Source organism: Schistocerca americana, chromosome X (genome assembly GCF_021461395.2).
Source record: "Schistocerca americana isolate TAMUIC-IGC-003095 chromosome X, iqSchAmer2.1, whole genome shotgun sequence".
Classification (NCBI taxonomy): domain Eukaryota; kingdom Metazoa; phylum Arthropoda; class Insecta; order Orthoptera; family Acrididae; genus Schistocerca; species Schistocerca americana.
The window spans coordinates 901544499-901570868 of NC_060130.1; the positions used below are offsets into that span (position 1 = coordinate 901544499).

Here is a 26370-nt window from a genome sequence, read left to right on the forward strand (position 1 = left end):
TGTTGTGTGACTGTGTATGAAATTTAGAAGTTCCTCCTCCATGATGGGCCACATCGTAAGAAATCTTTTTGGTTTCAGACACAGCTTTGCTGCTTCCACTAACAATGTAAGGAACAAGGTAATCTACTTCACATAACCATAAAAGTCCTTTTAAGTTTGCTGTGATATAAAACAACATAGTCAATACATGATTTGGAACACCTTACTTACCACATATCAATCTGAGTTGAATACTCTGTAGAACCGAGAAGCACATCTGGTGGGCGGTACCAAAGTGTTACGACTTCATTTGAGTATGTTTTTGTAGGAACAGACTTTGCTCTAGCCAAACCAAAATCAGCCAGCTAAAGAAAATAAACAAAAGGTAATTTTTATGCAAATCTGTGACATTTATAGTTCATTATTTAGTGATAAAAAACAATGGCAAATGTAGGAAATTAAGAGTGGATTTAAAGCCATGTACTGATGCAGGCAATGCACATTTTTAAAAGTGTGCGTATTAATATATTAAAGTTGACTTGAAACCCATGAACAAGTTTTATTCACAATATGTAGTATTAGATATTTCCTAAAAGCCTGTCAATACACTGAAACATTTAGTGTGAGAGCTTATGGACACAGCATTTATATATACATGCACCTACATTTAAACTTCACTTACCACTGCATAACATACCATGTAATGTAACATTACCAACTTTTTATTTGCCACCTTTTTAAGTGGCTAGGTGAATAGACTGTTTTTAAGTGTCCCTGCATGTCATTATTTCACTAATTTCACCTCTGCATTGTGTGTTTATAAAAGGACAGGCAAAGAGGCGAAAGTAAAAACTGGTTTTAGAATCATAATTTAAGACTTGTTCTTGGAATTTGAAAAACAGCTCTCAATGTGATGCCCTACTTGCAGTTCGTCACTGAACCTTGCAAAGCACATATACAACACAGCTAACAAAGCATACACTGATGAGCCAAAGCATTATGACCACTGCCCACCGCGAAGCTGAATCCCTTCTTGTGGTGTTACAGGCACATGGCGCAATAAGGAAAGAATGTAAGTGAAAGAGAGATGAATGGACAGCCATTATAGTGAAGATACGGGTCACAAATGTGAAAATATGCTGATATAAGCAGTTCTGACAAAGGGCACATTGATGTGGTGCTCTGGTTGGAAACGAGAACCTCTGAAATGGTGAAGCTGGTCACCTGTTGGCATAATACTGTCATGAGTACCCATGGAAAGTGGCTGAAGAACGGTGAAACCACGAGTAGGTCATATGGTATTGGATGACCACATCTCATCACAAAACATAGAGGTTGGAGGATCTCCCATTGTGTGATCCAGGATAGACAGCAATCTGTGGCAGATCTGACGACAAAGTACAATGCTGGTGCAGGCAAAAGTGTTTCGGATCACATCGTTCAAAGGCCACCATGGAACATGGAGTCCACATCATACAACCCTACAACATCAATAGTTATGTAGAACCCATACCGAGAAGCATCTCTCTTGTACGGTGTTTGGAAACTGGAGCAACACACTATTAAACAGGTGGTCATAATGTTTTGGTTCAAAAGTGTATATGACCCAATGAAGGGTAGTGGTGACTGTATATTTACACATTTAGCTCTGGCACATAACAGAACACCATGTATTAATCAAACTGAAAATAATATTTCTTTCAAGGACACCTACAATTATAAAACTAGTATAATTTGTAACGTGTGACTATGTGGGCGGAAAACAATGTGGCACACAATACTTTACACGGTAATGTGATAATGGAATAGATGATGATGAAAATATTATACCACCTTCAAATGATGAGCCATCATGTACAATTTTACATCTAGTACATACCCACAGATTGAAATAAGAATACAACATGCAGCAAAAGTATTATCTATGTAAATCACCCATTTTAATTCAGTTGTAAGAAGTACAGTGTGATTATTAAGAAGACCTTAAGATTTTTCACTTAAGTCAAAATGACATCTATTTTACATTACACGAATCCTATTTAATGGATCCTAGGAAGAGAAGTCCCTGGTATATGGAAAGAAATCAAGCATATACTTCTGACTTAAGTACAACATAAGACAATATAATATAAGGACTTAGCTTTATGTAACATTACAATACAGTAAAACCCCAGTTATCCAAACTTGGATCACCCAAAACCTGCGATATTGGAAATGTGTCCGAAAACAGCAACTCCAAAAAATAATACTGTACTGCACGGAAAAAATTCGAGGGCGACAGTGAGAGGGAGTCAGACTGAGGCTACCAGTGAGACGTGAACTCCCACCCTTCAGTTGCTTCCCCAGCCACCAACTCACCAGTATAAACATAGCTAGACTGTAAAAAAAAAAAAGTGCAGCCACATGAGTGTTTATTTCCATTGTGTGTGTATTTTCATGGTACAGTGACTAAGTGAATGTGTGTTATGATTACTTTCACTAATATATTAGCTACTTTCAAAGATAGTGAAAAAGGACATTCACTGCAAACTGTTGCAAATAATTACAGAGATGACGTTTCCACCATTTGAGAATGAGTGACATGTAAAGCTAAATTTCTAGAGCAAGCTGTGAAAAACCCTCAGAAAGACCACTAAAACATCCAACTTTCAAAAAGTAGACTAAGCTCTTTATATCTGGTTCACCCAACAACAAGAAAAAGGCATGTCTTTGACTGGCCCGATACTGCAAGAAAAAGCCAAAGAGTTAACAGAGTTGTCTGGCGGGGAGGGTAAAGATTTTTTCCTGCAGCTCTACGTGGTTAGAGAGGTTTAAAAACTGATAAAGCATTTGACAATTGAATATACGTGGAGAAAACTTATACGCAGACCCATCCATGGCTGATGTTTTCAAAACAGAGTTTGAAGACTATAGCCAAGGCTACAGTAAGGATCAAGTACACAATACCAATGTCACAAGTGTTAATTTCAAGATGATGCCTTCAAAACCCTTAGAAACCTCAAAAGAAAGTTCTGCATTAGGACACAAAAAGAGGAAAGAATGGAGAACTATTATCTTAGCATAAAACACTTCTGGCACGTACAAACTGCTCCAATGTACATCGTGAAGTTGAAAAATCATCAAACAATGGAGGATGTTGCCCGAAATGCACTACCAGTTTTTTTATGGAAGCCAAGACACTTTTTGGATGTCTTGTGAATTCTGAGCCACATGGTTTCGTGATAAGACTAAACTTGAGGTTGAAAAGCTTTTAACTGAAGAAGAGCTGTCCAAAAATGTGATCTTATTGACATTTGCCGGTGCAACATTGAAGTAAAAAAGTTGCAATATTGCTGTGCATTTCCTTCCCCTACATTTTGCCTGTCTCATTTACCCACTGCATTGAGGGGTAATAGTGACATTTTGGAAACCATCTTACAGGATAGTGATACGCAAAATGAAAACATGAATGAAGGCAGTAACTATCAAACACATAATTTGTCAATGTGTGCAAGCCTTGGATAAAGTGAAAGCAGAACCTCTTTCACAGGTGTTGAAGAAAACTATGATGGGCTTGAAGGAGACAACTCACAAAATTATGAACACCTGACAGAAACGGCAAATTTTCGGGTGCAAAACATGGAAAAGTGTATGGTGGATGAATACGATGCCACAGACAATTCGCCAGAAATCACAGACCACGAAACGGTGTTGCAATCAAATGTTGACAGAACTGAAGAGCTCAAAGCAGATGATGACAGTGTGCCAACTGACAATGCTTTTGAAGCACTAGAGATAAGCCTAAATTAAGAATCCATTATCTTTCAACAACCTACTGGGTATAGAACAACACAGAAATTATAGTAAATTTGTTGTTATTTTGGGTTACTGTAAGATTTGTTGAACAATGCAGTGAGTCAATGCTCGCTAATGTCCAAATGAATTTATTTTTTACTTATTTGGCGTATAGCATCTAAGTATGTATTTCAAAGGTGCGCTGTCACGAGCACTGTTCAACCGTGTCGGTACATAGTGCTCTGTCATGGAGTATATACTAAGCTCGCTGCAGAAACCCGCAGAGTTGTTGCTGATGATCATCATCTGGTTCCACAAAGATTTTGAATGGTGTGACATCACCAATAGAAAACGTTTGGAGGGATGAGTAATTCATCCCCCATAAATTATTAAGTACAATATACTGTATAATTATGTTTTGCAATTTTAACCTTAATAAAGAACGTAAGCTTAGTGTACAAAGAGATTTTAGAATTCGTTTGACTCAAAAACCTTTCATAAATACATACTGTAATTACAAAACAAAATACTGCAGTACACATTAGATGTTAACGGTTTAATCGAAAAAACTGTTGTCCTAAACGGTTGCCGCCCCCCCCCCCCCCCTTAGTTTGGTTAACTGGAGTTTTATTGTATTACATTGCTAATATTAATTATATGATACACTACTTTTAAAAGTCTTTGGAAAGAGTTTTATTTAATTCACTCTTGAACTCCACTATATTACAGGCAACACATTTAATATACTCTGGCAAGTTGTTACGCACATGTGCATGCATGTATCTTACTCCATTCTGTACTAATGTTAAACCCCTGCAAGCTTTGTACAAGTTTGGTGGGATGCAGGCAACAACAAAAGACATTAATGAATGCACACAGTGTGATACTGTTTTCAAAAAACTGGGTATTTTTAAAGAGTTCATTGCAGGGTGTTCTAGAAATACTGTCTGCAACTCAGTTCTGTAGTCTGAAAATGTTATCCCTGTACGGACAGCTCCACAAAAATGATTTGGTAATTCTTTATTGAATATAATTAAGTGAAATAAACTGATTTCTTCATTTTTAAATCCTCTATAACTGTAAGTAGATGCAAATGTAGCTGAAATAAGTCCCTTCATTAATTCTAGGGTGCTGGTTTTCCAATTCAGGTTGTGATTTATCAGTAGTCATTAAAACTAAAAACTATTACTTCTTTTATTTTATCTTGTACAAAGACAATGGTTACAGCTTCAATGAAAAGTACTGAACTGTACATGCTGGTAGGCATAAAAATTTAATGACTATCCATTTGCTTCAAGCCACCTGTTATCGTTTTTGAATATTTCATTAACTGACTTTCCAGCAAGAGAACTACTCTATTTTTTATACTTATATCATCTGCAAAAGGGGCAAAATTTTCGTCTTGTGACAGGGCAGTGGAATATCTTGAAATAACTAAGACCTCAAAATAAAATCGTGGGATACACAATGTCTACTTGCTTCAAATTCAGAGTGCCTATTGGTAGATGATGGGAATGGAGTTGATACACAGGGCTTTCTAACATGTTAATTTATGAGTAAAGGAGACCACTCACCACTTGAAAGCACTGAGTCACTGACAGGCACACAAAAAAAGAACGAAAACAACGCTAGCTTTTGGATGAACCATCTTAGGAGCTAGCTACATTGTGCTGACTGCTGAATATACAAAGCCAGGACAGCAGTTCAGTAGGTGGACTGAGGTTCTTGTGCCAGGTGGGGTGGGAAGAGGGAGAAAGAGGCAGGAAGTGGGAGGAGAGGTAGGAGAAAAGGTAGTTGGCAGCTCAAGGAAGATGCAGCACATGTGTGGGATTGGAATGTGGGAGGCAGAGGCAGTAGGTGCACAAAGATGATGACATGAGGGAGTGGAGAGGGAAGGGACGACAATACAGAGGAAAATGAGGCTGTTGAGTAGAGCGTGTAGGTGAGGTGGGTGGCTTGGTGGAGATTGAAGCCTGGAGGATTATGTGAGTGAATACTGTGTTACAAGTCATCAGCATTATTTCAAAAAGCTGGTGTTCGAGGGGGAGCTAGGGTGCACCGACAGTGAAGCACCACTTTAAACTCTAGCATGTTGTGCTCAGCAGCATGTTCTGCTTTTGGGTGATCAACTATGCTCTTGAGCAGTTTTGTGTGTCCATGTTCGCATAAAATGCTGTGCAGAAATTGCAGTAGAGCTAGTATGACATTGGTGCTTTCACAGGTAGTCATGCCTCTGACACAATAGGATAAACATGTGGCAGAACCACAGTAGTATATACTGGGTAAGTGAACTGGACAAGTTGTGTAGCTGAGTCTTCCACAGGGATATGACCCTTGTGGCTAGGGATTGTGAGTGTGGATGGGGCAGGATGTTGTGTAAGTTGGATAGGCAGTAGAATACTATTTTAAGAGGGGGTGGGAAGTATCGTGGGTTGGAAGTTCCACAATTGAGGGCATGAAGATAAGACAGCTCCACCAATGCACTGCCCTTTTATACCTCAAGTACATGACACTATCGCCATCTGTATATGTGCATATTGCTATCCCATGAATTCTGTCACCTCAGTGTATGTCCACTATATATTCCCCTTAGTGTATGTACACTATATATTCCCCTTCCCTGCTTCTCTCTTACCCCCCGCCCCTTCCAACATGGCCCCTTGATGCTGCATCTCGCAGCTGATCATCCTATCCCTACCACATTCCTGCAGACTCTTACAGGCAGCACTACAGCATCTTCCCCCATCCTTTCCTCACTCTCCCTCCTCATCTTCTCCCTCTTGTTGCTTCTGTACCCTCACACCACCCGCCCGAGATTCCTACTCATTTTGGTCAGGTCTCAGCACATGGAGATGACAGTGGCCAAAAAGGTGTACGTGTATGAATGTGTGTGTGTTTTTTTTTCTAAATGTGGGATTAAAGGGACCAGACTGCTACGGTCATTGGTCTTTTTTTTTTTTTTTTTTTTTTTCTCCTAAATCTGGAGGAGGAATGTGCCTGGTAGTTAGGCCTACTTTTAAACTTGTCACTCAATGCCTCCTCTATGAGGTGAGTAACAATCTATCCTATTATTATTATAAGCTCTAGGGATGGCAGTGGTGGAGGTACATATAGGGCACTCAACAGCAATGTCATCAGTGCCCATACTCAACTGATGGGTGATGAACACGATTTTGTTTCGTGAAAAGTATGCAACAGGTGGTAAAACATACAAAACATGTGATCCTCAGCCACACTGTGATTCTCTCTCTCTCTCTCTCTCTCTCTCTCTCTCTCTCTCTCTCTCCCACACACACACACACACACACACACACACACACACACACACACACACACACACACACACCTTTACACGGAACACCAAAAATGTATGCCTCAAGGCAGTTTGTGATTAAAATACACAGACTGTATTGTAAGTTTTTGAAATTTTAACAGTACACCACACCATCATGCACAACATCTCTCCTGTAAGGTCTGCCTCTGGAACTGGACAAACATCTTAATGATGCTTCCTCATTAAGAAAACAAATCTGAGGTGAAATAAGCCCCTCTTTGTATCTTCTCTATTTTTTCTATCAATCCTAGGGTTCCAATCTCAGGGGTAGTACTTAAATACTAATTGAACAGAAATTTTGTAAGCTACCTCCTTCATGGGTGGACTACATTTCTTGATGATTCTTCCGTATAAATCTGTTTCACATCTCCTTCTCCTATGACTAGTTGTATGTGACTCTGCATATTCAGAGATATTTAAGGTATGTGACTGCTTTCAGTGACTGAGTGGCAACTGTGTAATTAGACAATAATGGGTCTTTCCACATATTTATGAGCAATATATTACAAATGTTTATACTGAGGGCCAATTGCCTCCCTGAAATTTTCTAGTGTCGTCACTTCTCTATACACAATAGCATCAGCCACCAAGAGCCTCAAGAAACTTCTAACGTAATCTACCAGGTCATTTATAGAGGGTGATCCACGAAGATATGCAAATATTTTGATATGGTATTCTACAAGTAAAACTAAAGAAAAAAGTTCATATAAACATAGGTCCACAAATGTTTAGTTACGAGTTACGGCTAGTAAAAGATTATGCCTGAAATTTAGCAACTTCGCTAATATGAACCCATCACAAGGTTAAAGTAAAGCACGATTTCAATTTATTTTTTGGTTATTGCTCTGGTGAATCTAATAAAATGTGTCCCAGACGTGGGTCTGCAGTAGTTTTCCAGATCATCCAGAGAAGCAAAGATTATTATACAAGTAAATTTGTTTACTTTCCATTAAGAATGTAGAAACTTTTATGTCATTGTTGGCAACCGTTAGTAAGTTGTTTCAGTCACTTCCTAATCTTGAAATGAGTTGTTCAGTTTATGAGGACAAAGACAATACATGTGCGGCATTACTTGCTCACATTATGAATGTAATATATGAAATTAAGAACAACCCTGTGAAACTGAAACGAGCAACAAAATCTGTTCATGCACGTGCAGCTAAATGCACTGAACTCTGAGATATTTTGAACACTTACTGTGAATGTATTGTGAAATTGTATGTACACTGTACTACTTCCTTAACACTCAGGCTCGTATTTTCTGGTTTAACATGAATTCATGTGTGCTATGGTATTAATAAAAGCAGATTATCTGACACATTCATACAGTTTCAGTTAACGTTATTATCATCATTTTTCCAAAATTCTCTATAACTTCCGTTGACAACTTTATGCAACGGTGTGGAATTTAAAAAACAAATTGGGCCAAGTAGTTAATAAATTAAAATTTTTATGAAATTACATCTTTGCTTCTCTGGATGTTCTGGAAAATTACTGCAGATATGCATCTGGGACATGTTTTACTAGATTCACCAGATCAATAACAACAACACAAATAGAAATTGTGCTTTACTTTAACGTGATACAGTTTTGTGATGGCTTCTATTAGTGAAGTTGCTAGATTTCAGGCAAAATCTTTTATTACCCATAACTCCATAACTAAACATCTGTGGACCTATGTTTATGTGAACTTTTTTCTTTATTTTTACTTGTAGAATAACAATTAAAATATTTGCACACCTTCATGAATCACTCTGTACATAGGGTGAAAAAAAAGTATAAAAATTTTTGAAGTTTTTAGATAAGATAAAACGACACCCTTTGTTATGTGACAAAAATGTCACAGGTGCACTGTTTCCTGACTAGAGGTTCATGAAAGTTTTGATGTGTGATGTTCAGAGGTGGTGTGCAAAATGCTGTGTGTTGAGTATTGTTTAGAGATGTTACTGACCTCTTAGAGGTTCTTTTTGTGGGTGGAGATGAAGCATTTGGTGTATGAGACACTGATACACGCTCCAGAAGAGCTGGTTGCCAGTTTGGCTTAAGCTGCAACCTGTTTTTTGTGAAACACTTGGTTGTTCTGATAGTGTCAGACAATCATTAGCACACAGATGCCAGTTATGCATTACTGTAAATGGATGAACTTCAACAACATCTCTAAGACAATATTCAAAATACAGCCATTTGAACACTGTCTTTGGACATTACTAGCATCAAAACTTTTGTGGACCCCTAGTGGGTCTTTTTGACATATAAAAAGTGTTTCTTTTTATCTCCTCTAAACATTCTAAAATTTTGTATACACAGTTTTTTTTTACACCCTGTAAATCTTGCTGCTCCTGTACTGAACCTACAACATTTCCTTGGGGTATGCTTGAAGCTATTTATATGCCAAAAGATTTATTTTGGTTAAAAATGTGCATGACACACTTTGGTGATCAATTAACAAAAAAAGGATTAACTTGAAATCCATGGTTTGGTGGATGTACAGTTAAGTGCCAGACTGTACATCCAAAGCTTTGAATTTGTTTCTCAGGTTTTTTTATGACACGTAACATGACTTTCCTTCTTTGGGACTGCTCTGACTAAGTGAAATATAGCATGCTGCACCATAGTTAACATTCAATGTTAAACTGTAGATCTCACTATAATACCCTAGGTGAACTGATTCAAAGGTCAGAAGAAGGACCGCATATATCTTGTGCCAGTACCATGCCTAGCACAGCAATATCATTTTCAGGCCACATTTCACACTGATGGCTGGAAAAAAAGGTAGGAAACAAATGAATAATTCATTGTGAAACTAAAACAAGTAACCAGTTTATAAACCCACATTCATATAACACAGTGTTCCAAAACCATATGGAAGCCTCATATGTAGCCCTTGTATATGGATATTGTCACCTACAGAACAGGTAGATTTTGCAACCTAAATCACTCTATGCCCACTGGATAGCCAAATGCAGTAAAGAGTTGAGAATATCATTCAGATGGAGGACAGCTGGTGGCAAAGGAAAAGTGTAATCTTCCTGAAGTTTACCAGAGTATGAAATCAGGTTTGGTGTACTGTAGTTACACTGTTTGTTCAGCCTAAGATATTAAACCTAATAAAACTAAAAAATAACTCACACAGAGGATTTGGTATTTTCCAGCACTGACAAACTGGAAGGAGATGTTATATGACTATCCTGACAAAGACAACAGAAAAAAAGAAAATCAAACTGGAAATATATTTATGGAGTCGGAGCTAGCTGCCAACAGTTAAGAAGAAGAAGAAGAATGAGAGATATCCTGTAGATGAAACTAAAATGAATTACATTAACAACACTAGGCAGCACGTAAACTAAGTTCCTCATAACATAGACCTGAAATAAGCGAAATCACAAATTAGACAAAGAGAAATGGAAGGATATGGTGAACAAAGTAGTAACTGGCTGGCAATGACGATTTTGGGAAATTAAGCTACTCTATTTAGTGTGCTTCAGGGATCAGCTGGACTGATTCATATGATCATGTAATAAATACGAGATAATATTATTTCACAGTTTCACGGCACTGAGGAAAGTTCGACAGCAATTAACAAAAGCCTTATGTTACATTATATTGCATTTCTTCCACAGCCCAAATAATAAAAAATTTTTAAACAAAAATTTGCCATTATTTTACCTTTAGTTCACCCTTTTCATTTATTAAGAGATTTTGTGGCTTAAGATCTCTATGTAGTATTCGCCTTCGGTGACAGTACGCAAGACCACGAAGAAGCTGGAAAAGGAATATCTGAAAGAACAACAAATTAAAAAAAAAATTAATATACAAACTACGCAAACTGCATTATGATCACGTGCTTGGGAAAAAAAAACAAGAAAGACATTGCAATACACGATACTGTGAAAAATTACATTGTAATTGTTAAGGGTTGTTAACATCTTCTTCAGAACAAATCAAAAGATCACATACTGCAACTTGGAAATGCTTTTAATGTGGTTAATTAACTGACTTGTATATACAAGACAAGTATTTTAGAAATATTACTATCCCTTGGCAGTTTCTACAATTTTCTGAGCGAATGATACCATTACTACACACAAAAAAATGTACTTCCAGTCCAGTGCTGTCCCATAGTGCAACGGTGCTCCTCATCACACTTGCACACTGGTGCAGGCACCCACCAGGCGGTCCTATTGCGAACACTGTGTACATGCACGAACAGCTTGGCCACTACAGCCTGCATGTGCTCTGACAATGCAAAATGATCATGTACTCTATGGCCTGGCTGAAAGACTATACCCAAGTCAGCTGACTGCACACCCCTGCCCCCTGGAGATCAGAAATGGAACAAGTTTGAGTCAAAAATTGAGGGTTGCATACATTAGAAATCAAGGCACTACTTTTACATCAGTGATATACTGGCTTCCTTTCTTCCCACAGTTCTGTAAGTGCGACGAGTCTGAGAACAGTGACACTGTGGTCACTTTCTACTCATCGACTAGTTCTCTCTTGCTAAGGCGGAAGGCTAGTCGTGACACAGTACGGAAGTTAAGTGTGCAGTCTTACTGCAATAAATTAGCACTGATAGAGTGGAAATGACTGACTTATGGGATCAGATGAGCCCTAGTGAATCAATGTTTTGTGAGACAGTAAAGCGTGTAAGAAATAAATTAAGTGATGCAGTGTATACAATTGCCAATGTGCAACTGATATTGATGCCTGGAAAAAGTTTCATGCTATAGTCCATATGTCATAGGAAAAAAAACATATGTGCCCTCTCAAATCAAAATAAGGCACAGAACAACATCACTGTTGTGTCCCTGTAACCAAAAATCAAGCTATCTGTGTGTTCTTTTGGCCACAGAAACTTGTATTTATGGGCTAATAGCAAGTTGTGTCACTTATAATTCATTTTTGTAACTTTCTCAAAGACTGCTGGAAATTTATTTTAAAAAGTAATCACCATTCAGGGGGTACATTTTATCCTCATTTTCTTATACTGTCATCACAGACAACTCAGTAACAGGTTGAAAGTATCTTTAACTCAACATAACTGTTCACACACAGCCACTGTATTTGTATATAAAACTCATCATGTCCAGTGGTTGTCTATGTAGCAGCAATGACACGAGTCCTCGGTGAACTCGTGTCCTCGCTCTCCTTTCTATGCTGGCATAGTCCACATGTACCAACAATAGATGAAACTGATGAGTTTTCAATTAAATGGGCAGCAGTGGAGACTGGTGAGGCAAGTATCCGAGATAGTGTCATAGCACCTGCTGGCGAATTTAAGGTGAGTATACGGAGCTTGTTTCTGATCTCTACTGCCCACATGTAACCATGGGCACCCAGCTGTTCACAGATTGACACTTTAACTGGAATAGCTTGATATGGGAGAAGCAGTACAAACCATGGTTAAAGATACTATTTTTGGTCACAGGAAAGGTAGGTACCACTATTGTGCTGGACGTAATATTGTACTGGTATGAAATCATTCCATTATCTGCTTGTAGTGATGTGAGTTAAATAATTTGTTATTATTGAAGTTTTTGCTCTAATGGACATTCACAGTCACATGGAAACACCTTTTAGTAGTGAGTGTATAACTTATCTGAAATATCTTTACTGGAGGAAAATATTGGAACTAACCTTGCAGGCTGTCAAGGGGTGGGGTGGGGGAAATCATGTTCTCCCATAAGGGGTAGTTATAGCCTGTACCTGAGTAACACAGCCATTGTTCATGTGCATTCCAAGATATAGTAACTGGAATCACACAAGACCAGAAGACAATGGCCGACTGGTCAAGGCCGTCAATGGAGAGTCGCCAAAAACCACAGACAGACAACAACAGTGACAGCCAAACTTCGAAGACAACACGACAGAATGACAAGGCCAAAGAGTGAACCGAACTGGGGCCTAGACGTACTAATATCAAAAACCAAGCAATGAGGAAAGTATGGAAACAGAAGTGCCTCATTAATGCATTGCAAAGCTGATAGGATGAACACAAAAATTATTTATAATAAGTGGCTGCATGAAAGGCATCTCAAATCTCTTTGACAGATGCATAGTGTACATGATAGTGCACCACATTGCACAGTTCAAGGAAATTAAACTCTGAACCTTGTTTCCCACGTAGTAAATACATTGTAATGGTTGTGAAAAAGTAATACCTCAGTGACAGAACACCTTGGACATTGTGGGAAGGGTTTTAAAAGAAAATGTCCCCCCACCACACACACACACACACACACACACACACACATGCACGCACAATCTCCCCTACCTGAATACAATCAAACTGATTTGAAGCATAATTAAACAAAAATATTGTGTGACAAATTTCTGCAATCTGTCATTACAAACTTAGGAAGGATGATACAAAGGTGCACAAGGGAGATAACAGAACAAGACTGGACAAAAGTGGCTGTATACGTGAAAAACACTGGAAGGGAACATTGGCATAGCAATGCTCTAATGTTACAGGAACTTGAAAAACATTGTAATAGAGTTTTGAAGTGAAAGTATTGACAAAGTGAGTGACCAGGGAACTGATTTGCATCCAGATAGTTCAAAGAGCTACCTATACAGATACAGTCTTCAAATGTGGTTGATGGAATCACACTTTAAAGATTCCATATTTAACAGCGAATCAACAACTGTGGACAGCTCTCAGTAAGAATCATTTCTGTATATAATAAATTTGTTCTTATGGGCTGCATGTATACAATATGGATGATTATTTTTCTCTAATGATACTAATATTTTGAAATGGAGGGCACCTGCAGTTTGACCTCCCACAGTGGTAGTGTAATGTTGTGGCACTGAGACAAGAAGTGTGGATGTGGTGGAATTGCAACAGTCAAATTTCAACTAGACTACCCCATCCCCTTTACAACAGAGGCTAGGTGTCCTTCAAATGAAAGTTGAACATATGTAAGAAGCTGGTTAGAAGATGTATACAATTTAAGAAAAACACATTCTAATGGAACATTATGTGTTCCTTTTATTACTTTATTTCCATCCAGTTAGATGTCACACCAAATGAGGCTTTGCTATTACACAGTAAATTTTCACTAATTAAATGTAATAAAGTATTAACATTCCATACCTTTACATTGTTCATGCTGAGAATGTTGCAGCACTCATCCATGTATTGCTTCAAATCCTTTTCTAAATACTCAAACACTAAGGTGAGAGACTTCTCAGTATGAACTATGTCATGTAATGTCACTGGAACAAATGTCATTATCTGAGAAACATGTACACAAAAAATTAGCACAAAACATTATGTTAGAATAGAATACAATCTTTGTTGTCACATGACATGTAGTATCTTTGTCATGCAACATATCATGTACATTCACCTGACTGAAACACTGGTGTCTTGTAAATGAACTGAGGAAAAAACAGTTCCAAAATATATGAGGTAGTTCCAAAGCTACAACTGATTCTTTGTCTTCTCTTCCATTCTCAGTGCTGCAACTGCCAGCTTCCTATTCGGCTTGTATTCAGCTCACAAGAGTATAACACAGCTCATTTGCAACTATCTGGTGAATGAAAGCCTGAATCCCATCACCATAAACATATCTCTGATGACTTTCCATTTTTCTTTAGGTAAGTCATTTTCTTTTAGAGCAACCGACCTTGAACCAAAGCCAACATTTCCAAAACAGTTCAGTGCAGTATTTTAAGTCACCACACTCCTGGCAGCAACAAGCAAGTGTATAGTTTTCAAAATGTTCATATTTCCTCATGGACTAAATTATCCTCTCCACAACAACCACTTCGTATTTTGGTTTCATGCAATGAACTATGACCAGGTACAGAGGTGTAAGTGACTTGTGCAGTTAGCAGGAAAAACATAGCATTGACATTGCTAAAAAAATTAAGTCACCTCTGTACGTGGAAGGGATCTTTCTGTCATAAGAACAACCATTCATTTGTTCCAGTCCTGGCATCTAAACTTTTAGGTAACACTGTAAAAATTTCTGTGGTCATCCAGGCATTGATATTGAAGTCATAAGTGCATGGGACTCCCTCCATGTTTTTAAAACATATCGTTTTAAACTTAACCATTATTAATGATGAGATCATTTCATTTCTATCAATTATAACACACAATTCTTATCGGTTTTTTGTTGTCCCCCATCTCTACCCTTTTACCTCTGTCATATATTTTGCCAGTCGTCAATAGTAAGAAACCACAAACTCTCTGGTATGTTAAGAATTAAATAAAAAATAAGCTGTAATTCATAAATAATTTCATAATAATTTTTACAGCAGTTTCACCAGAACCACAAGAAGTGCCCATCAAAATGTTGGAGTTTCTTAAAGGTAGTTTCATTAACACTCGAACGGGCATACTGTTGTTTTTGTAACATGAGCGGGTGCGTAGTACACATTTACAGAACAGCTGCCTTTGTTACCAGTGTACACATGTATGAGCAAAATCACAGTTTAATCTTAGTTTAATTACAAAACGATAAAATAAACTTACATTACATAAACTAAATCACTGTATAATCAAATAATAATAAAATAAACTTTCATTATATCATTCCATTATTGCGTACACATTATCTCATGGTAATGACCCACTCGACACATTAAACAGCACAGCTGCATAAGATCCCACCCAACTGCCTCATTGTGGGACTGTGCTGCTAGCTTGGAATCTGGGTAATTTTCTTGTACAGATCATAAATTTTTTCTCACCTAGCTTGCTGTTTATTTTGTATTACTGCTGCCAACTTGGACACATAACAGCACAACTTATCACTGTGTTAGCTGAAGCAATAAAGAAGGAAAAGCTCTGGGCTCACAGTTGTAAAATAACAATGGAACGGTGTAAGACAATGTTTTTTATTGTTACCACACTTGATACATGGATGCGCACACTCGAGGGTTAATATTAGGTTTAACTGTATTTGGCCATTGTGCCATGAAGTGCATAACTCTACACAGAATCCTGCATTTTGAGGATTTATAGGCCTCAACGATGGTAAGAGAATTTTTTACACTGTCATACAAGTGAAACAGAAACAATAACTTCATAGCAGCTTGAATGACCTCATATCTTTTGACTCAAAACAATTTTCCATTTAGTATGTAAGATAAGAACATTTTAATAGCAGCTTTTCCCAACAGAGAATTATGGTTATTATTCACATTGGTTAATATTTGTTGGACTACTATAATATTCAATGATTTTGTTCGCTACCGTGAGTTTTCATAAAGAAAAGCTTTGAGAAGAACTTTTTATTTCCACAGGTCATTCATTTTGTCAACTATTTATTCTACTGATCTGCTTGCTCACATGAAAATAAAACAACATTTGTTACCTAATTGTTTGCATTGCATACTACTGTCAAATAAGTGAATCTCTAAAGTACTTATGGAAGGTCATTACAGTTCCTCAACTATTAAATTAGTGAATAATGGGAATATCTGCTCACAGAAGTCCAATAAATGAATTGCAAAAACAAAATTACAGATTCAAATCCATTGCATTACATGTGTATTGGTTAACTCACAATGAATATGTATCCTGAAAGCTATCCTATGACATGTGATGTACTGACTTGCTTTTTATTTATTTTATTTATTTATTGTTCCGTGGGACCACATTAAGGAGAAGTCTCCATGGTCATGGAACGAGTCAATACATGAAATTATAACACGATTGTAGAAACAGATAAAATGAAATATAAGAAGCATATTCCGGTGACATATCGTTAGTTTAAATAAAGAAAATCAAGAATGTAACACTGGAATTTGCTTAATTTTTTAGCTCTTCCAGGAGCTCCTCGACAGAGTAGAAGGAGTGAGCCATGAGGAAACTCTTCAGTTTAGACTTAAAAGCGTTTGGGCTACTGCTAAGATTTTTGAGTTCTTGTGGTAGCTTATTGAAAATGGATGCAGCAGAATACTGCACTCCTTTCTGCACAAGAGTCAAGGAAGTGCATTCCACATGCAGATTTGATTTCTGCCTAGTATTAACTGAGTGAAAGCTGCTAACTCTTGGGAATAAGCTAATATTGCTAACAACAAACGACATTAAAGAAAATATATACTGTGAGGGCAATGTCAAAATTCCCAGACTATTGAATAGGGGTCGACAAGAGGTTTTCGAACTTACACCACATAGCTCGAACAGCCCGTTTTTGAGCCAAAAATACCCTTTTTGAATCAGAAGAATTACCCAAAAAAAATAATACCATATGACATAAGCGTATGAAAATATGCGAAGTAGACTACTTTTCGTGTTGAAATGTCACTTATTTCAGATACTGTTCTAATGGTAAATAAAGCGGCATTTAGTTTCTGAACAAGATCCTGAACATGGGCTTTCCACAACAGCTTACTATCTATCCGTACGCCTGGGAACTTGAACTGTTCCGTCTCGCTTATAACATGCCCATTCTGTCTGATTAAAATATCAGTTCTTGTTGAATTCTGAGTTAGAAACTGTAAAAACTGAGTCTTACTGTGACTTAGCATCAAATTATTTTCCACAAGCCACGAACTTATTTCATGAACTACATTATTTGATAATGTTTCAATATTACACACAAGATACTTCACTACCAAGCTGGTGTCATCAGCAAACAGAAATATTTTTGAATCACCTGTAATACTAGAAGGCATATCATTTATATAAATAAGAAACAGCAGTGGCCCCAGCACCGATCCTTGGGGAACGCCCCATTTAACAGTGCCCCACTGGGACTGAACATCATTACCATTCTCAATATTACGGAGAATTACCTTCTGCTTTCTGTTCTTAACCCTTTTAGTGCCAAATACGATGTGATCGTGATCCAGATTTTCGGCGAAAAATGCCAGTAACGATCTGATCGTGATGCCTTTCTCATTCGCTAGGAAATACTAACAACTTTGCCTTCAAGTGCGGAAAAAATGAATGAGAAAGGCATCACGATCAGATCGTTACTGGCATTTTTCGCCGAAAATCTGGATCACGATCAGATCGTATTTGGCACTAAAAGGGTTAAAGTAAGAGGTGAACCAATTGTAAGCTACTCCCCTTACTCCATAATGTTCCAACTTCTGCAGTAATATTTTGTGGTCAACACAGTCAAAAGCCTTCGTTAAATCAAAGAAAACACCTAACGTTCGCAACCTTTTATTTAATCCGTCCAAAACCTCACAGAGAAAAGAGACTATAGCATTTTCAGTTGTTAAGCCATTTCTAAAACTAAACTGTACAGTTGACAGCAAATTATGTGAATTTAAATGCTGCAGTAACCTTGTATATACAACCCTGTCGATAACTTTAGCAAACACCGATGGCTTAGAAATAGGTCTATAATTATCAACATTATCCCTGTCTCCCTTTTTATAAAGTGGCTTCACTACCGAGTACTTTAATCGGTCAGAAAACTGACCACTCCTAAAGGAAAAGTTACGGATACGGCTAAGTACTGGGCTAACATACATGGAACAATACTTCAGTATTCTGCTAGATACCCCGTCATATCCATGAGAGTTCTTGGTCGTTAGTGATTCAATTGTTAACTCAATCTCCCTCTTGTCAGTATCATGGAGGAGCATTTCAGGTAACAGTCTTGGAACACTTTTTTCTACGAGCGCTATATGATTCCCTGTTGGGACTAGGTTTCTATTTAGTTCACCTGCTATATTCAGAAAGTGATTATTAAACACTGTACATATATGCGACTTATCAGTAACATGGACATTCCCACTACGCACTGATTCTATATCCTCAACCTGTCTCTGCAGACCAGCCACTTCCTTTACGACTGACCATATGGTTTTAATTTTATCCTGAGACTTAGCTATTCTATCTGCATACCACATACTTTTTGCCTTCCTAATAACTTTTTTAAGCACCTTACAATACTGTTTGTAATGGGCTGCTGCATTTAGATTTTGACTGTTTCTAACGTTTTGATATAATTGCCACTTTGTTCTACAAGACACTCTTATACCTTTAGTCAGCCACCCAGGCTGCCTGTTTGTGCTAGTACCCTGTTTTGAACGTTCTAACGGAAAGCAACTTTCAAAAAGCACGAGAAAAGTCTTGAGGAAAGCGTTATATTTATCGTCTACTGTATCAGCACTATAAACATCTTGCCACTCTTGTTCCTTGATAAGGTTTGCAAAAGTCTCTACAGCAACTGGATCAGCTTTCCTAAAAAGTTGGTAACTATATTTAACATGTGTTGCAGCACAAAAATCTTTTAGACTTAAAATTTGTGCATCATTATCTGAAAGGCCATTCAACATTTTGCTAACAGAATGCCCTTCTAGTAATGACGAATGAACAAAAATATTGTCTATGGTTGTTCTACTGTTCCCATGCACTCTCGTTGGAAAGAATACGGTTTGCATAAGATTATATGAATTAAGGTGGTCTACCAGCATCCTTTTCCTTGCACAATCACTTATACAATTTATATTGAAGTCACCACATATAACTAACTTTTTGTATTTCCTATAAAGTGAACCAAGAACCTCCTCTAGCTTTAGCAAAAATGTTGTGAAATCGGAGTCTGGGGATCTATAAATAAAAACAGTAAGATGTTTAGCTCCACTAAATTTAACCACACCTGCACAACATTCAAACACCTTTTCAGTGCAGTACTTTGAAACCCAAATGATCATATGTCACTGTTTCTTTTTACTAAACTCATATAATATAGGTCTGAAACAACTTAATACTTTTTTTAGTATATCGTAAAAATATGTTAAAATATTAACCATTCAAATTTAAAAAATTAATGATGGAATCAGTAGTTCAAGTACACTACATTAGAAAATAATGTTACCTATGTTGGCATGTCTGAGCTCCCTAAGTAAAGAAACCTCTCTTATTGCTGTGCATGGAGCGCCTTCTTCATGTTCAAGGCGAATTTCTTTTAAGGCAACAAGGTTATCAGTCAGCCGTGATTTTCCTTTGAAAACAGTTGCATATGTGCCCTGTAAGACAGAAAATATTCACAAAAAATTAACTGAAATTGGAAATAACAACACTTATCACTCTGAAACATTGATCTCTCAGAAAAATGACAACTGCAAACCTAGACTAGAAATGAAGATACAAGATTTGGAGAAAAGGTAAGGGGTGGTAAGTAGAGCTATCTGAACAATATTTACACCGCCGTTACTAGAATACAAAGTAAAGATCACAGAGCGTGCGCACAGTAGCAAGCTGCAACGATGATGTCGCATGTGACCCTGCCACCACCCAGTAACCAACCATTGCCATAATCTACTGTGTTGCCATTGTGTTTTGAGGGGTTCTGAGAGAATGTTACGAATTGTTTATGGTGAAAAATAACAATTTACTGTGCAATCATGAATTATACTAATCCCTGCAGAAAAAGAGAAACATTTATAAAACAAATATGGATAAATGCCAGTAAACATGCCAATTTTTTCTCAGTTGCTAATGTGTGTGGCCATAACATTTTGCTGATTTAGATTAAGAAAGGTATTTGAAAAGTGAAGTGTTGAATCTGCTTCCAAAACACAAGCTGACCCCCCTATGCTGTCCCAGCTCTATATCTTCCATTTTCCATGGTTGATTTAGAGGCAGCAATGAGCCTAACAGTGAGAGAAAAATTCACACACAAAAAAGGAAGTTACCATAAAATAGAAGATTAGATTTTACAAGTAAATATGTTACGAACTAACAGAGAAATTGGTATTAAAAGAAACATTAACTATGAAAACAAATAATGCTGTAAATGTGTCAGAGCACATTTGTATCAAACGATTATACCTGGTGATCAAAAAGTCAGTATAAATTTGAAAACTTAATAAACCATGCAATAATGTAGATCGAGAGGTAAAAATTGTAAAAATTGACACACATGCTTGGAATGACATGGGGTTTTATTAGAGAGAGAGAGAGAGAGAGAGAGAGAGAGAGAGAGAGAGAGAGAGAACAAAAAAAAGGAGAAAAAAAATAAAGTTCACAAAATGTCTGACAGATGGTGCTGGACAGCAAAACGTGAGTGACTGCACATGACAATCATGTATAAAAGAAGCTGTAATGAGAGAGAGAATCAGATGCGCCAGCACCCGCAGCATGTTGACGTTACCTGAAAAGGCGCTTTTAGTGAAGCTGTATTACCAGAACGGGTAATGTGCTAGTTCAGCGTTACGATCCTATCGCCATAGGAAGGGGATTTGAATGGGTTAAGGGCCATTGACAAATGCAGCTGTGGCGAGAATGATTTCGAAGTTTGAAGCCATGGGTTGTTTAGACGATAGATCTAGTAGTGGCCGACCGAGCACAAGGCGTAATGCTGCTGAGACAGTTCAGGAAGAAATGGAGACTGTAGCGGGTTCGTCTATGTATGGGGAAGTCAGCGCTCATGCAGTTGCACCGGCATTCCATAGACTACTGTTTGGTTGGCACTGAGGCGTACCCTCCGATGCCATCCGTACAAAATCCATCGGCATCATGAACTGTTGATGGTGGAAGATGACGATTGGAACGTGTTGTGGACCGACGAAGCTCATTTCATTGCTCCGAGGGTCTGTCAATGCCCACAACTGCAGAATTTGGGCTACCGAAAATCCTAGAACTGTCGTGGAAACTCCATTACGCGACGAGAAAGTCACGGTATGGGTTGGATTTACCACATCTACCGTTATCGGGCCTTTTTTCTTCGAGGAACTGCATGATTCTGGTTTTGTAACTGCTACCGTGACGGGTGAGAGGTACACAGATATGTTACAGAATCGCATCATCCCCAGCCTGGCTGATAAACACCTGCTGGAACGTACGATGTTTATGCAGGATGGCGCTCCACCCCATATTGCTAGACGCATGAAAGATCTCTTGCGCGCGTCGTTTGGTGATGACCGTGTGCTCATCCGCCACTTTAGTCATGCTTGGCGTCCCAGGTCCCCAGACCTCAGTCCGTGCGATTATTGGCTTTGAAGTCGCAAGTGTATCGTGATCGACCGACATCTCTAGGGATGCTGAAAGACAACATCCGACGCCAATGCCTCACCATAACTCCGGACATGCTTTACAGTGCTGTTCACAATATTATTCCTCGACTACAGCTACTGTTGAGGAATGACGGTGGACATATTGAGGATTTCCTGTATAGAACATCATCTTTGCTTTGTCTTACTTTGTCATGCTAATTATTGCTATTCCGACCAGATGAAGCGCCATCTGTCGGATATTTTTTGAACTTTTGTATTTTTTTGGTTCTAATAAAACCCCATGTCATTCCAAGCATGTGTGTCAATTTTTACCTCTCTATCTACATTATTTTGTGATTTATTCAGTTTTCAAATTTATACTGACTTTCTGATCACCCAGTAAATTATGGAAAATGAAATAAAAGAACTTAAGCAAAATAACACATATTTACAAGTTCGTCACTCTTGGTATAATGCAGAGGTACTAAAATGAAACATTTTCAAAGAGGGGTTGTGGTTCTTTGCCTGACTGTCAACAACGAGAGATTATTAAAAGATTGTGGACTAACTGGTCATCTGAAAATATTTAAGGGCAGTGACTTTACACTGTTTATCTCAAAAAGTGTTATGTTTGGCCAAAGAAGCATTGAAATATCCTCTTCTTACTGCAGTCATTATTACAAGAACACTAAAGGAGTTTAGAGTGTCACAAAGTGTTGCTGATTTAAGCCTTAATATGATGAAAAAAACATGTAATTCTTAGTTTCCATGATATGAAGTTAACAGTGACTTATGTTTTCACAAGGGTAGAAGAGATTGTTGGAGAATCCAACAACAATTCTCAAGTTATGATCATCAAAAGTTTGTACAAAAATGAAAGGAGCTTACTGATTGTACTTTTTATACAGCCTCTTATAAGTACATGTTAACTGAAATAATTCAAGTCGTAGAAGCACTGAATCTGAATTTGTATGTGATATGGGGCCTTCTCACAGAAAACTTATAGGCAATCTAAAGGCTACACTAATTACTCAGGATTCAAAAATCCATCAGATAAAAAAAAAGTATTGTTTTCTGAGACACGTGTCATACCTTAAAGCTGCTAAGGAATCATCAGCTTGAGTAAAGATATTGAGTGGTCGTCTCTCCAGTACTGCGTCCTCACATACTCCAGCTGCTGCATGCAATGCACTGGGTTATGTCCACATGAAGATTTTGGTGCAGCATCACATCTACTGGCCAGAAACTGATAGCAATATTGAACACCGTGTCCAGGTTTGTACAGCCTGTGTGCAGAATCAGGCAGCACCACTGCATCAGTTTTCCCCTCAGCCAATTCTGGAGCATCTTGGGGACAGGGCGCACATCGACTCAGTGGGTCCCTTTGTGGGTAGAGGTTGGTGGTCAATGTATTTTCAGTTTTCTATACGTTGCCAAACTGTCCTCCATGACATTGACAGTCACTATTTGCACATTGTTTGTCATTTTTGTTATCAAGCGCTCTCCACAGATCCTAGTCTCTGATAACGGTTGGCGATTCACGATGCAGGAGATCGCGGACTTTTGCATCCACATTGGTATCCAGCATCTGAAAACTGCACCATTCCATACAGCTTCTAACATGGAGGTGTAGTGATTCGTGTGAACATTCAAGACTCAAATGAAAAAGCCTCTGTCTGCCTCGTACTGTGACAATGGACTATCTAGTTTTCTTGCCACATAATGGGTCACATTGGTTAATGGGCGCAATCTGATGGGGCATTTAGAAGGGCGCCAACTGAGGGGTCTTTTGGATTTGTTGCACCCTGAGTCACAAGTGGTCTTGTGGCTGGCAGCAAAGATGGCTGCTGGTTGTAATGGTGGGCCACAAAAGTCAGCATTTGTTTGCGGCAGATGATGGTTGTGAGCACTGGATCTGTTATTCCAATCAGCTGTGCCTGCAACCTTGCCGCCACCTCCAACCTGCCCCAGTGACGCGGTCGGTCAGGGCATTAGTTTAATGAGGGGGAGGGAGAGAGGAGTAATGGGGGGGGGGGGGGGGGGGTGCTCTTACCAGTCGCAGTATGTGCCCCCGTGGGCAGCTCTCTGTGCCTTCCGCCAACCTACCTTTGACTGTAGACTGGGATACCAGCGAGCATAGCTCCCACAACTGCTGATGTGGAGCCCCTGGAATTTGACCCAGTGCCCTCCTCCCCCTACTTCCTAATGGTCAAGTGCCCATCCCAACTGATGCTGATGGACCAACTGTCACAAAAGCCTCCACAGTCTTCCGTCTAGCTGCATCAGCATTGCTTCCTTCAGTGGTCGATCTACTGCCAGGGAACCTCGCGCCCTCACTGGTTTTGCAGCAGAAGCCAGGCCATTTTCAGCCACTGAAATGGATGCGGATGAGGTGGTGAAGATACAGCGGTGGAATAGGACAGAACACTGTCATGAAGGTGGCACATGAAGTGTGTCATGCGCAGAGTCACTGACTAAGGTGTTTACCTGTCGGCTGTGACAGGCTTGGCTCAGCAGCTCTTACATTGATTTCAACTACATGGACTTCGTGTTGCACTGCACGAGGTTTTAGCATGCTAGTGCCAGTTGATAGTACTGGTAATGTCTTCATTTATATCCGTGCTCATCTGTACAGGCATTCAGACTCACTGCTCCCCACATAATAATCTTTCAAAAATCTTACAGTATTTTTCTTCTGCTGGAACATAAGGATGGAGCCCAGCTGTTATGATGGCTCCTCATTCATCAGATTATAAAACAGTACCAGTTAAAATACAATTTTATGTAAACTTCTATGGTTTAAATACAACAGAACTGTGTTAAAAGGCAACTACATTTACTCTTCCTTACTTCTTGTGTCACCACATGATTCTCTGTTGTAGTCTGCCCCCGTTAGCTGAGTGGTCAGCGCAGCGGCATGCTGCTACGCCAAGGAGGCCGGAGACTTTCTCCGCTCAGGGACTGCGTATTGTGTTTTCCTCATCATCATTTCACCCCCATCTCTGACACACAAGTAGCCCAATGTGGCATCGTATGCAATAAGCACTTGCCCTCAGCGGCCAAACTTCCCCGAATGTGAGACTCCTGGCCCACAATGCCGTACGCTCATTTCCGTTTCTCTGTTGTACATTACGCTGCTGTATCTGCTACCTCATTTGCCTCATTCCCCACCTGCCTGACTAACCAACAGATTGATAATTCCTTTCCCACTGTCTTACAGAAGTGGCAACTGTGGAGATAATGGATATGCTGAATAGGTTGTGAGTAAAGAAATATATAGGGGACTCAATTAGCAGATACTAAACTACTAGCCATTCTGTTTTTGTAAATGCTAATGGATGAAAGACATTTAGAATAGTGTAAGCTCTCCATGACACTCTAATGCAAGCAGTTCCAGCTCAAGCATGCACCATTAGCAGCCAGACACCCACCAGCAGAGGTGGGCTGGGGTGGGCAAACAGCTGATGCGGGGGTGGTCTTGAGGACAAGGTATAGTGTAAGTGACCGTATTGGACTGTCTGAACACTTGCAGGGCAGGGGTAGCCAACCAGCTCACTTATACACAGAATGCCTGCAATAGGGCCATTTGGTGGGTAGCCTACACTATCTTCACTCGCCTACAAGTATGATAAGGGATGCCTTTGCTGATGGTGGAATGTTAGAAACGCCTGTGTTAATGACTGATATGAGTTCATAACATTCCATGCATTCCTCATAGTATGAATATTCTGATAAATTTAAACCAAGTTGGAAAATTCAGTGTTGTGAGAACAGGTGAATTATCTCGAGACAACTTCACTCAGTTTTTGCTGGTGTGTAAGGTTCCAGGGTCCTCTGCAGATGGTTAGCTTCTGAAATGTTGCACAATCATATGCCTCACCCTAACTGACAAGTATGACACAGACTGTCATTTTATTCCTGGACAGTATGATGTGGAATCCTATAGCATATTATGTGCTCTAAAAAATCTAGAAAGAAATAATAGTTGAGGGAGGTCTGAGAGTTAGTGTAATTGTCCATGTTGTGAACTTCTTGGAATAGAACATAATTTTTAAACACAGTACACCAAGTAAAATATGCACTCTTACAGTGATTGTTTCAGAATCTGTAATGAGAGGGAAAGGTGCAGAATGGTGTGTGCAACATTCATATTGACTGTCAGTCCATCTTTAGGCCTGGCCCCCTGTCAGGCATTATTTCAGTAGAGACTGTATTTCCTTAATACATGGGTGTCATTTCAATAAGTATTTTTTCCATAATAGTAAACATTGAGACCATCCTTGAGATTCAAGTTTCAGATGCTCCAAGTATGTTCCACTGTACCTTAGGAGGTATTTATGTGTGAAGTTTCCTTAGAGTTTGGT

At 38.7% G+C, this 26370-nt stretch overlaps 1 protein-coding gene across 2 annotated transcripts in view; it reads right to left on the reverse strand.

The window, feature by feature from the left end:
- The window catches only part of LOC124555034 (cyclin-dependent kinase 17-like), a 204598-nt gene that overhangs the window by 42424 nt on the left and 135804 nt on the right, over positions 1–26370 (reverse strand). For both annotated transcript variants that reach the window (XM_047128796.1, XM_047128797.1), the window contains 4 exons: positions 19888–20038; positions 14187–14308; positions 10754–10864; positions 211–344 (listed from right to left, as the gene is read on the reverse strand). In XM_047128796.1, the coding sequence (XP_046984752.1) occupies positions 211–344; positions 10754–10864; positions 14187–14308; positions 19888–20038 (518 nt within the window). The remainder of the gene's footprint in view (positions 1–210; positions 345–10753; positions 10865–14186; positions 14309–19887; positions 20039–26370) is intronic.